Source organism: Oryzias latipes, chromosome 9 (genome assembly GCF_002234675.1).
Source record: "Oryzias latipes chromosome 9, ASM223467v1".
Lineage (NCBI taxonomy): Eukaryota > Metazoa > Chordata > Actinopteri > Beloniformes > Adrianichthyidae > Oryzias > Oryzias latipes.
This window is the reverse complement of record NC_019867.2, coordinates 29052713-29065702: the sequence shown is the minus strand read 5'-3', so window position 1 is coordinate 29065702 and position 12990 is coordinate 29052713. Positions and strand designations below refer to the sequence as shown.

Genomic DNA, 12990 nt, shown 5'->3' with positions numbered 1-12990 from the left:
CTATCTATCTATCTATCTATCTATCTATCTATCTATCTATCTATCTATCTATCTATCTTATACAACCTGCAAGTGTAAAGTATAAGGCTGAAGTAGGTGACACACAGGCACGTCGTACTGATTTTTTATTTTGATTTTATTGATTTATTTCAAGCATTGTAGTCAAAGCAATAAAGAATTTACACATATTTATCAAACTCATTACAGAAATGATGAAATGCATAGATTAAAAAGACAGAAAACAAAACAAAAATGTCACTTAAATCATATATGCTTAATTAAATACAGTGATAATCAACTGAGGTATAAGTAGAGTTTGATTTATTGCTTGAAAAGGAGTGGGAAGAAGCAAGCTTATATAATCCCACCCCTACTGAGTTCATTCATTTGATAGTTTAACAGTGTTTTTAAATCCGGTTCTGATCAGATAGATTCTCTTCAAGTAACAACATCCAGTGCCTAGAAATGATTGATGATTTTCAGAAAACATTCATTCATGATTTCAGTAAACAGTAACGATACAGATATGTAATAAGAATTGATTATCATTAGAACACATGATAACATCAAACTAGTAATTATTGCTGCACATTGCAGATCAAGTAAATAAAATCAATAGCTTATTGATTGTAATTCAAACATTTCAGTAATCATTATTGCACATTACAATGTAACGCTCAGTGGTTGTAATTAAAAGAGCTTTGATTATTTCACCACAGTCAAGTTCACACATGGATTAGGAATTATTCAAACACCTGTTGATCCTTAAATCCTCTTATCTTCATATCCTGAAATAAGGCAATTTTTCAACCCCCATTAGCCTTTAGGGCAGATCACGTGATAACGTACACGCTCTTTGCGTACTCCTGACAGTGCAGGAGTACACAGGAAATGAAGAAAATAGACAGAGCATAGTTTGTGTGGACATCCTACAGGCCCTAACATGTCACGTGCACACACTGTCTGTGCGCATTTTTGCACGGTGGGGCCAGTGCGCGTACCTTACTAGTGACTAGAGCAGGGGTCGGGAACCTTTTTGGCCAAGAGAGCCATAAACGCCACATATTTTGAAATGTAATTTCGAAAGAGCCATACAATAATGTGGTGTCCTTTTCCCACACTGAGACTTAACCTCTTTTAAGGTTCTTTATTCTGGTTAATGCTGGCTGTAACAAATGCCGTAAATTAATTCAGCAACTCCTGGATCTCTCCCGCCGAGACGAGAGCGCTTCTCCCAACTTTATATTCCCCTGCTCCCGCTCCAGCCCTCCCATTTCCCTTATTCGGCCCATAGCTGAACCCCATTGGTCCAAACTACCTAACAACAGGCTGAGCGACAGAACTGGGGGCCAATCAGATCACTGCATGATGCGTTCATTGAACTCCAGAACTTATAACACGGCCCAACAGCCACCCAGTTAAACTCAAGCCGCGACAATATGTTTAAAACTAAATATACAAGTGAATGTGTGCATTTGATGTAATTTCAACACTTCTAAAGTACAATAAGTCTGTGGATTCTTTTTAATAATATCGTTATGCTGTTGCTAATAAATGATGAGTATTTCTCGTGGTAGTTTTGCTGATGGTCTAGTCTGGTTGATACGTGGTGAGTTTCTGCTTCATGCAGGCGTTGAGACTTTAAACGTGATCTTAGGTTGGTATGAATGTTCTTTAGATGTGAGACAGACTGCTCACACAGACGCGGAGCCAAACACACACTCACACGCTGCAGTGAGTGACGGGCAGCAGGTTTAACGTTTTTACAATCCCTGCGCGATTCACCTACTGGCCATGCCCACAACCCCACCCTCACCCTCTGCTTTCTTCCTCACACCTCCCGTCCCCGCTACTGCGCGCTCTTTCTCAGAGACGGGAGCGCGCAGTTTTAGGCACGGCAATTCACAGGTTTCCGGGTGGTACAAACTCTGTGAAATAATAGATAATAGTAAAGTGATAATGCTGGCGCAGATCCTTCTCTCCAAGCACCGCTACTACTGCGCGCCTCTGGCATCGCATCGCGCCCGAGAAGGACTGGTCTGATGAAAAAAAAAAATGAAGATTTGTCTGCGAGCCACATGTGACCATCAAAAGAGCCATATATGGCTCGCGAGCCATAGGTTCCCGACCCCTGGACTAGAGTTTGGCGTGAAGGCACTGTACGTAGTACGTTTTTGTAACTTGTATTATCCTTATAAATACTTCATGATACACCTACCACACCTACGGCAATTGTACCTTCCATTTTCATGACGTGCCTCAGGATGGCTGACAAGCTTCAAGGGAACTGCAAGTCACACCTGTGCTCCCCTTAAGATCTGGCCACTCCTCTCTACAACCCTCTAAGGACCCGAACAACCAAAAACTGATGTGGATCTTACTGGAATTTGAAGAACATATCTGAGTTTTTGTTCTCCAGAAATCTGTGGGGGTTTTTTTTTAAGGATTGCGCTTGGATTTGGGAAAGAGATTTAAAACTAGTCCTGAATTAGTTAAATGTCATCTGACCGCAGCAGAAAGAAACGTGGAGCAAAGTTGATCAAAAATTGCAAACAAATGTTTTTTTCTAATGTATTTTTATTGTGTTAAGTACTCTGTTTGTGTCCCAGCCCATTGGGTGTGATGGTGTTCTGTTCTCGTCCAACACCTTGGATAAATGTGGAGTTTGTCAGGGTGACGGCAGCAGTTGCAGCAGAGTCACAGGGAACTTCCGCCGTGCAGCCACAACTCTGGGTAAAGACTCAATAAGTCATCAATAAACGTGTGCTGCCTTTCCTGTAGAAAGTTAAAGCAATGAATAGAGAAAAGAAAAAGACAAATACAGCTTCAAATTTGATATCTAGAGATAAACATGACAATCCCTAGCCCAATTTGATATATTTGCACAGAATGTTTTTTGTTAAACAGGAGATTGTTCTTTGTCCTTGAAATCACAGGAAGTAATACATACTGCTTTACATTTCTTGTCAAGGTTACTTGTTCATCACACAAATCCCTGAAGGATCCTGGGACATCCAGATCATCGAGAGAAAGAAATCTGCTGATGTTCTTGGTCCGTTCTTTACCCTTCACTACTTTCTGCTCACAAATGTTTCCAACCTTTTATCAAGTGTTTCCCTCTAAGCTTTTGTGTTCATTATCCTCTCAGCGGTGACTGACCAAGCGGGAAACTTCTTCTTTAATGGAGCCTACAAGCTGGACAGCCCTCAGAACTTCCATGCTGCAGGCACCGTCTTCAAGTACCGTCGACCCATGGATGTGTACGAGACCGGGATTGAGTACATTGTTGCCAAAGGCCCCATCGACCAGGCTATCAACATCCTGGTACATCTGTACTCACCGTTGTTCAGTTCTTCTTCCTGAATAATCTGCTGCATCTACATCATGAGGTTAAGAGGCAGGTTGACACAGTTCTTGTTCCTTCCCTTTTCCTTTAGGTTTGGTATCAGAATGGACGAACACCATACATCACTTATGAATACACAGTCCTCAGAGACTCCCTGCCGGCCGTTCCACCTCCTCCAGTCTACACGGGATCAGAAACATCTGCGGGGGAGGTGTCAGCTGAAGATGGTGGCCCTCTGGTCCATAACACCAACAATAATGACCACGAAGTCCCTACAGGTACAATAAAAACAGGCGGGGCTGAAGGGCAGAAGGCTCAAGAGACCAATGAGGTGTACGAGGAATCAGCAGCCATTGACTGTGAGCAGGACAGAGCAACCAGCCCCAAGTTTACAGGTGAGAGGCGCTGTGTCAGACATGACTGACTGAAGGGGCTTGTAGTCTCTGTGAAAGTTCCTGACTACACCTCCTTAAACCTACTGCCAAGAAGTGCGCCGTAGAAATTAAGTACAAGAACAGTTGCTTACTAAACTGTGTGTTTGAATCAAACAAGCTCTAGAGAAAACGCTCATCTCATGAAACCGTGTTAGAAAAACAAGATCATCTTTCAAAGTCCCCTGTGACACATTGTTTCTGCCTTCTTTTTAGTTCAAAATTAAACTCGTTCTATTAAAAAAAATAACAGAAACTTTTGAATTTATTTAGTTCACAATACACATTGAGCTTTTGAAAAGATACTGAAAGTTTGGCCCATGGTGTTCACACTGAACAAGCAGGGAGAGCCGCCGCCTCCTTCTTCTACACCACCTACAGTTGGAAGAGGCTTTGTGTGAAATATGAAAGCAGTGCACATCTGGTGAATCTTGCTTCAGACGTTTTCTTTCACAGCTCTTTTCCGATTTATGAAAGACTTGCTGTCATAGAATTTTGCCCGGGCACAAACTGTAATTATTCATTTCTCCTCCATGATCAATTTTCAAGCGGTTGACTCTTCCGTGAATGAAAAGGGGACGGCATCCATATAACTACTAAAACTGAGTCCCTACTTATTCAAAGTTCAACCTGGTTCAACTTTAACATGCGGTCAATGGCCACAGGCTTTGTATATAGAGCCCAATAAGATCTTGAAAAATGTGCATAGCTAAAGCATAAATGCGATGCAGCGAAATGCGCATTTGCATGTTTTTACATTGACTTCAATGGAAGTGGCTGCTTGCCCAGCTTCAGTACGCCTGCTTACTCACTCCTTTTTGGTTTCAAACAAAAGTCATTCTTTTTGGAAAAGCTGATCCCTTATGAGTTCCATTTGTCCTGGACCACAAGCAGCATTTGGTAACGCATACAGGACTTAATTCCCTCTTTGCTCTGATCAAATCAAATCAAACTTTATTTATAAAAAAGCGATTCTCATACCCTGCGCTACAACGGAGTTTTAGGCCACCAAAAAAAAAAAAGTAAAATTACGAGATTTTTTCTCGTAAATTTAGGAGATAAAAAGTCGTAAATTTACGAGTTTTTATCTCATAAATTTACGACTTAAAATCTCGTAAAAATCCGAGAAAAAAGACGTAGATTAACAAAGAGAAAACACTGAAGTTGTCTGTTTATCGGAGCCTAGCTTGAAGATGAAATATGTGGAGCCTTTTGTGAACTTTATTTCCGGATTATTATAGGTTTAAAAAACAAAAAGATTCTGAACCTTTTGGCGACTCAAAATCAGTTTATTTTTTTAGTGGAGCCGTCTGTCCGGGGTTAGGTGTCGGTAAAGAGGAGTTTCATCTGTAAAATAAGGAGCTCAGAGACACGTTTGGGTGTAGAGGACCGCTGCAGCCTTTATTTTCCTTTTCATTCACATATCCTGAAGTTCATTTGTCACCTTACGTCATGAACCTGTCATCCGAACACCAATGCGGAAGTAAACAGTGTTGCATACGCCCCCTCCTCCTGCAGATGAAGCGTCCCGTTTCAGCATAAAACAATAAAGAGGAATGAAAATAGTCTGTTATATTAGCATTACAACGTTGAAAATGCCAAAAAAGTGCTCCTCCTCGGACGGAAGCGTCACACAAATGTAGAGATCTTGTCCTTGGTGGAGGAAGAAAGGATTGAAGTGGAAAGCTGCAGGGATACCTAACCGAGGGCTATGGCTGCAGAGATCCTGCAAACCAACCATCAATAAATAAAACTTTAATAAATCATAAATAAAACAAATGAGCTTCCAGATATTTGGAACATTATCAATAAACTTTCAGATCACCTGTTTAACTAAGTTTAGTCGATCTGCTCTGCTGCGCGGCGTTCACCTGCTACTCTGCATGCTTACCTCCACTTTAATTTACGAGTTTTTTTCTCATAAATTTACGACTTAAAATCTTGTAAATTTACGAGTTTCTTTCTCATAAATTTACGAGTTTTAATCTCCTAAATTTCCTTTTTTTTCTCTTTTTTTGGTGGCCCTAATACTCCGTCGTACTGCACAACTCGAAGCACTTTAACATTTAAAACAAAAACACAACAATATTGTAACGATCCAGCCGGACTGTCACTTCAGCGGGGTAGCAAAAGCCAAGTGCTCATGAAGAGGTTTCTTTGGAGAGCTGACCGTGCCCCATACACCGCACCACCCTGGTCAGTCTCAGGCAGGAATAATCAGAAAGAGAGGCGATATCTCTTTTTGAGCCAAGAGCCCATTTATTCCAACCCACAAACAGCCAAACAGCATGGAGGGTCACTTAAGTTCACAACCCTCTGACTCAAAGTTTCACCCTAAAGCTCCCCACTTCCCATGAGCCTTTGGGGCTGAAGGCAGGGCCAACCCCCAGGTCGCTACAATATTACAATAAAACCTCAACCCACCCATCACCCTTCCTACTCCCCTCCGTTAACACCAGGAAGCCACACACAATGAATACTAACAAAAGTAACTTCTAAAAGAAATTTAAGGCTTGGCTCTGCAGTGAGGAAACAGTATTTGGGAATCCATTCATACCAGGAGCCAGCTCGGCCGTAGGAACATCGCCACAGTGCTCACCAAGACCAGGACAGCAACGGCGTCCACTTCACAGCCGTGAGGCTGCAATGTTAAACTCAAACCGTCCCAGCAAGGGCAACAACCGCGGCAACGACCACCGACCAAGCCTGGCAGAAAAGATCCCCACAAGAACAATGGGGCTTAAATCAGGATAAGATATTAAAATTAAAGACATAACCTATTAAATTTGAGAACAAGACTAAATGCAAAAGATAAAAGTAAATACATTAAAATCATATGTATTGAAACTAAGAGAATAAGTAAAAAAGATCAACCAAAAGTAAAATTGAAAAGGTGGGTCTTGAGCCTCTTCTGAAAAACCTCTACAGACTCTGCGGCCCTGAGGATCTCCGGCAGGCTTTTTCAGAAGTGAGGACTGTAATGGCAGAATTAAGCCTCACCAGAAGTTTTGGTCCTCACCTTAGGGACAACTAAAAGTACACCCCTAGACAACCTCAGGGTCCGCGAGGGCTCATACTTTAAAATAATATCATTTAAATAAGAAGGCCCAAGACCATTAAAACATTTATAAACCATTAAAAGAATCTTAATATCAATTCGGAAACACACAGGAAGCCATTGCAGCGATTTTAAAATAGGTGCAATGTGTTCCCAGCCCCTGGTCTTCATCGTGCCAGCCGAGTTCTGTAGAAGTTGTAAATTTGAAAGAATGTTTTTGGGTAAACCAGAGAGCAAGGCATTACAATAATCTCAAGGACTAAAAATAAAAGCATGCATCAGCACCTCTGTGCTGGCACGAGAGAGGAATGGGCGGACTCTTAATTGCACTTTTAATGTGTGGGAAAACATTTAGCTCAGACTCAAAACCTACGCCCACGTTTCTCACACAGTGAGAAAGTTTAAAATTCTGAAGATGTGGTTTAAATCATTTCTTGCTTGTCTTTAGAACCGATGATTAAAACTTCAGTTTTGTCCTGGTTGAGCTGTTAGACTTAAAAGAGGGTTTATAGGTTCAAGGTCATCAGGAGACACAGCGATGTAAGGCAAGGCAAGGCAAGGCAAGGCAAGTTTATTTGTATAGCACAATTCGTACACAAAGTAATTCAAGGTGCTTCACAAAACAGAAAAATGCATTAAAATCACAATACATCATAGAAATGATCAACGTAAAATTTACTTTAAAAGAAAAGAAAAAAAAAAATTGAAAATTGATTTTAAAAAAAAGGAAGGAAAGGAAAGAAAAGTGCAGATAGGACCTTTCAGTTATATACACGGCTAAACAGAAATGTTTTAAGTCTAGATTTGAACATGAACACAGAAGAGGCCTGTCTTACGACTTCAGGGAGGCTGTTCCAGATTTTAGCTGCAGAATATTGAAACGCTGATTCCCCTTGTTTAGTTCTGACTCTGGGAATCAACAGGAGGCCGGCCCCTGAGGTCCTCAGAGTACGAGATGGTTCATATGGCACTAACATGTCAGAGATGTACTTTGGTGCTCGGCCATGGAGAGACTTGTACACAAGCAGAGCTGCTTTGAAGTCTATTCTTTGAGGTACAGGGAGCCAGTGCAGAGACCTGAGCACAGGACTAATGTGATCATACTTCCTGGTTCTGGTCAGGACTCGAGCAGCAGCGTTCTGGATGTACTGAAGCTGAGCAGGCCGTTACAGTAGTCTAACCTACTGGAGACAAATGCATAAATAAGTATCTCCAGGTCTGGCTTTGACATTATGTTTTTGATTTTGGCAATGTTTTTCAGATGGTAAAATGCCGCTGATGTTACTGAATTGATATGGCTGTTAAAGTTCAGGTCAGAGTCCATGATTACCCCTAGATTTCTGACTTGATTTGAGGGTTTAAGAGACAGAGAATGAAGGTAGCTGCTGACACTTTCTCTTTGTTTCTGTGGGCCAAAAACAATAACTTCGGTCTTGTCTGAGTTTAGCTGGAGAAAGTTGTTCTGCATCCACGCACTGATCTGTTGGAGGCAGTGGCTGAGTGAATCCACCGGCCCATATTCACCTGTTGTCAGTGACACATAGATCTGAGTATTATCTGCATAGTTGTGATAAGATATGTTATTACTGCGTATTAACTGCCCTAGTGGCAGCATGTAGAGGTTGAACAGAAGGGGTCCCAGGATCGATCCCTGGGGCACACCACAAGTCAAGGCCATGTAGTCTGAGACACAACTCCCAATTTCAACAAAATATTTCCTGTCTTCCAAATAAGACTTGAGCCAACTTAGGGCAGATCCAGAGATGCCAACCCAGTCTTGGAGTCTGTGCAAAAGGATCCCATGATCAACAGTATCAAAGGCAGCACTCAGGTCTAGCAGGATTTAGACAGTGACTTTGCCATCATCAGTGTTCAGGCGGATGTCGTTGGTTACCTTGATAAGAGCAGTTTCTGTAAAGCTGTGTATCATCAGCATAGCTGTAAAAGTCAACGCCCTGTCCCCAAGAGGCAACAAATACAAGTTAAAAAGTATTGGACCCAAAATCGACCCTTGGAGAACCCCACAACTTACTTCATGGATTTTTTAAGAGCATGTATCTCTACATACATAAAAGGGTTGATCTGTAAGATAAGTACAAAACCACTTAAAAACATTTCCAGAGAGGCCCACTAGAGTCCTAAGTCTTTCTTTTTTCTTTTTTTTTCCCTTAAACTTGTCCTGTCCATCAGCTGGGCAAACAGATGAGAGCTGAAGGCCTCTTGTGTTGGACATATTTTACTTTGACAACAGGGGAATAATTGAAGTCCTAGGTTTTTCTAATAAAATCTGTTCTAATATGCTTTTATTGGCCATGCATTTCCATCCATCAACCCATTTTCCAAACACGCTTAATCCCTTTAGAGGTCATATGTTATAAACTTGCTGTTTGACTTCATTTTATATCAAAGCTGTGTTCCCCTTCACAAAAAAGAGCAAAGAAACATAGAACAGATAATCTTTGTAGGTCAACACCATCTAGATTTAACTGAATCCTCCGTTTCTGTAAAGGCCTTCTGGAGCTTTGAATAATTCATGGTGCAGACAAATAAAGAAGATCATCGGCAAATAAAAAATTCAGTTTGGTGGTGTTTTTATCTTCTAAAAGTGGCTGTGTGCAGTAATGGCCTTCCTGCCAACTCTCAGCTAGCCCAGCTGGCTGCCGAGGCCATTAGGCCACGGCTCGGAGCTGAAACACTCAGCAGACACGCTTTCAGACTGACGTAACGCCTTTTACAGGGGCGCCTGCTCAAACTGACTGAACCGTGATGGTGCTGTGACTCTGACTCCCATTTTCTTTCCTCCTATCGTTCATTCATGCAGTGATGTGAGCAAAAGGGGTTTGAGTCTGATATTCTTGTGTCTGTGACTTCTGCTGCCATGAAATCACATTTGACCAAACAACAGTAACATAAACACAGTTAGTGTTCACTCTTTTGTACGTGTGGTAAATACAAGTCCATCTAAAAATAAGATGAATGTCATGAACATTTTAATACAATGTCTTTATTTATTTTTATTGGTATTGTTACTTGTTATTTATTAATGTTTTGTTAGTCATTTCAAAAAGTGAAGTATATAGTGTAGAGTTATTGCACATTAACTGTAGCTTCATAAGCCTTTATTTCTTATCATTTTGATCAATAGAATCCATAGATGATGAAAACCTGAAACTTATTGTCTCAGAAAGTTACAATGTCGCATCAAAAGGTGATGTTTTCAGCACAAACGTTAAGCTTTGGAAAACACTGTTTTTTCTTGCACTCAGCATTTGGTCGGGCTCCATTTGCATCAGTTCCTGCATCACTGGTTACAGACTGTGAAAGTGTGTAGGTGTAATAAAATGCTTCGACAGCTGCTTTCAGGTCATTTTTATTTTCGAGTCTGGTGTTTCTTATCTTGATAACTGCCCATAGACTTTCTATTAGGTTCAGGTCAGTCAATTTCCCTAAGCACAGTAACACCACAATATGTGTTTGAAAGGCTCTTCATGCACTGACTCCTGCCCCAGTCCACTTCTGATGCATCCCCAAATTCCAAAGTGGATGTCACTTCCCATGCTTCCCAAGGCTGCAGTTATCGCTGTTGACCCTGTTCATCCCACACCTTTCCCTGACTATCAGTTTGTCTTTTTTTGGTTTTGCGTGTGGAATTTTGGATGTTCTGTTTGCTGTGTTCCGCATCCCCTTAACACCGGCGTTTTTGCTCCAGCGTTGAGATCCTTTTGACTACCGTTCGTCTTCAACCGTAGACACAATTAACACAATTCTAGTGGATTCTGAGGCAGAGGAAGGCGGCTTTGCACTGATATGCAGCACTTCACAGTAGTGAAGTGATTACGCAATCAGCTGACTCTTTCACAAAGAAAAGTGGCTTGGAGCGCTTAGTGTGTGCTTGGAGTTCTGATGAGGTTGTGAAACCATGAATTACCAAAACTCTATATTATACTCTATACTCTATTTTCTGAGATACAAAGTATTAGGTTTGTCTAATCTTTGGTTACATCAGACGGCGGCTCTTACTCTCAATCTGGTTCTGCTCAGAGTACTACAGCAAAAATACCTTTTTTTTGTCTTATTACTTTTATTTATTTAAATGGATAATTAATACGGTAAACTCCACTCCACATAAAAGTTAGTTTTTCAAATTAATCTTGCAGAAAATTTCAATAACTGTTAATTGTCCACCAGTGTGTGAAACATACTTTTTCTCAGTTTCATTCTGGACTCTGACAGCAAACTCTTGCATCACTGAACCTCTACTATTACAACGTCTCCAGTAATTTAGCTCTTGTTCGGTAAAAGCCGCAGAAAAAAACAAACAAACGTAATTTGAGATAAATAGCTGCAACAAAATCTTTAGTGGAAGATTAAAATCCTAATTAGGTAAATCTTATTAAAAATGATCAGTTGGGTCTGTTTAAATGTGTTTAATATTTTTTGTTACACAATACAAAGAAACAAAAATCCTTGGATGTAATATTTCAGACAATTTGGCTGTATTAGAAGAATCCAGAACATTTAGACAATTTTATCACCATAAAAGGTTTTATCCTAAAAAACACAATTATGCATGTTATGTTTGTGTATTTATTACTGTGTTTTAAGCTGCCACAAAACTGTAACTCATTTTAATCCTTATATAATGATCTGCAATTAATTGCAATCTAATGGTTGTTATCAATTAAGCTCATTTGTGTTGCATCTTATAAATGTAAACAATCTGATTTGAATTTCTGGGACAGCAGTTCTTCTCGGTCCTCCACAGACTAAGCATGTCTGATCTGACTAAGTTGGTCTGTTTGTGGATCGGTACTTACACCTGCTATTTGTTTTAAGGGAACAGCAGTAATACAAGCAGCACGGGTAATCCTTCGCTTGAAGGTGGTCGAATGGAACCAGGATCAGAACCAGACTCCACAAACCTCATATGGAGGGATCTGCTAGATGGCCGCATTGATCCAGAAGAACTGCTTATCAACATCTCCACCAATCAGCTGCTGACACAGGAAGAGGGCTTGTTCTCCTCTGAGGTGGGACCAGTGGACGCGGGCCCGGGCATCCTGCAGCGAGGTGGGTCGTTTGACATGAATGAGACGCTGGAATTCACTCTGGGCCAAAAACGCAATGACAGCAGTGACATCAACCAAAACAGAACCATCCAGGGTGGACGGACATCCAGTCGTGTCAACAGAACCAGGTAATTAAAGAAATCCCAGCTTCCTCCAGTATCCATAAGCTTTTCTTCCTTCTGCTGCTCGGCTGAAGTCATCTGGGAATCATTCCTGAACAGAGCAGAGGGAAGCTTTTGTCAGAGAGACCATGTTCAAGGCAGCAGACAAACATCTGACATTAAACAAGAAACATTTGAGTAGAAGTTTGCGGCAGTTTAGCTCAGGCGGTAGAGCAGGTCGTCCAACAACCGAAGGGTTGGCGGCTCCATCCCCGCTCTCCTCAGCCAGCTGTCGTCTCCCGAGCGCAGCTAGTCTGCAGCTCGCCGCTCCCCCAGGGGGTGGATCAAAGGCAGAGAACAATTTTTCCCCATTGTGGTAACAATAAAGTAAAATGTATTTATTTATTTTATTTAAGTGTTGACGATGCAAACAGTGATTCTAGTGCTAAAGAATAGGCGCTGCTAAATAACTCATGGGAAAAGAGTGGAAAGACCTCCTAGTCTTGTATCCTGTTCTAGATCAGATCCGTCTTGGATGAAAGGTGAGTTACATACAGTGGGGGAAAAAAGTATACAGTCAGCTACCTATTGTGCAAGTTCTCCCACTTAAAAAAAGGGCCTATCATTTTCATTATAGCTACACTTGTCTGATTTTTAAAGAATTCTTTCCAAATTATGGTGGAAAATAAGTAATTGGTCATCTACAAACAAGCTAGATTTCTGGTTCTCACAGACCTGTAACTTCTTCTGAACGAGGATCCTCTGTCCTTCACTCGTTACTGTATTAATGGCTCCTGTTTGAACTCATTATCTATATAAAAGACACCTGTCCACAGCCTCAAACAGTCCCATTCCAAACTCCACTATGGCCAAAACCAAAGAGCTGTCTAAGGACACCAGAAACCAAATTATCGAAATGCACCAGGCTGGGAAGACAGAATCTGCAATGGGTAAGCAGCTTGGTGAGAAGGAATCAACTGTGGGA

General features: G+C 41.2%; 1 protein-coding gene across 1 annotated transcript in view; it reads left to right on the top strand.

Moving 5' to 3' along the window:
- Positions 1 to 12990, top strand: part of adamtsl2 (ADAMTS like 2) — a 44635-nt gene that overhangs the window by 20651 nt on the left and 10994 nt on the right. The window contains exons 7-11 of the mRNA XM_011479667.2: positions 2610 to 2733; positions 2972 to 3052; positions 3149 to 3324; positions 3438 to 3741; positions 11672 to 12032. Of these exons, the coding sequence (XP_011477969.1) occupies positions 2610 to 2733; positions 2972 to 3052; positions 3149 to 3324; positions 3438 to 3741; positions 11672 to 12032 (1046 nt within the window). The remainder of the gene's footprint in view (positions 1 to 2609; positions 2734 to 2971; positions 3053 to 3148; positions 3325 to 3437; positions 3742 to 11671; positions 12033 to 12990) is intronic.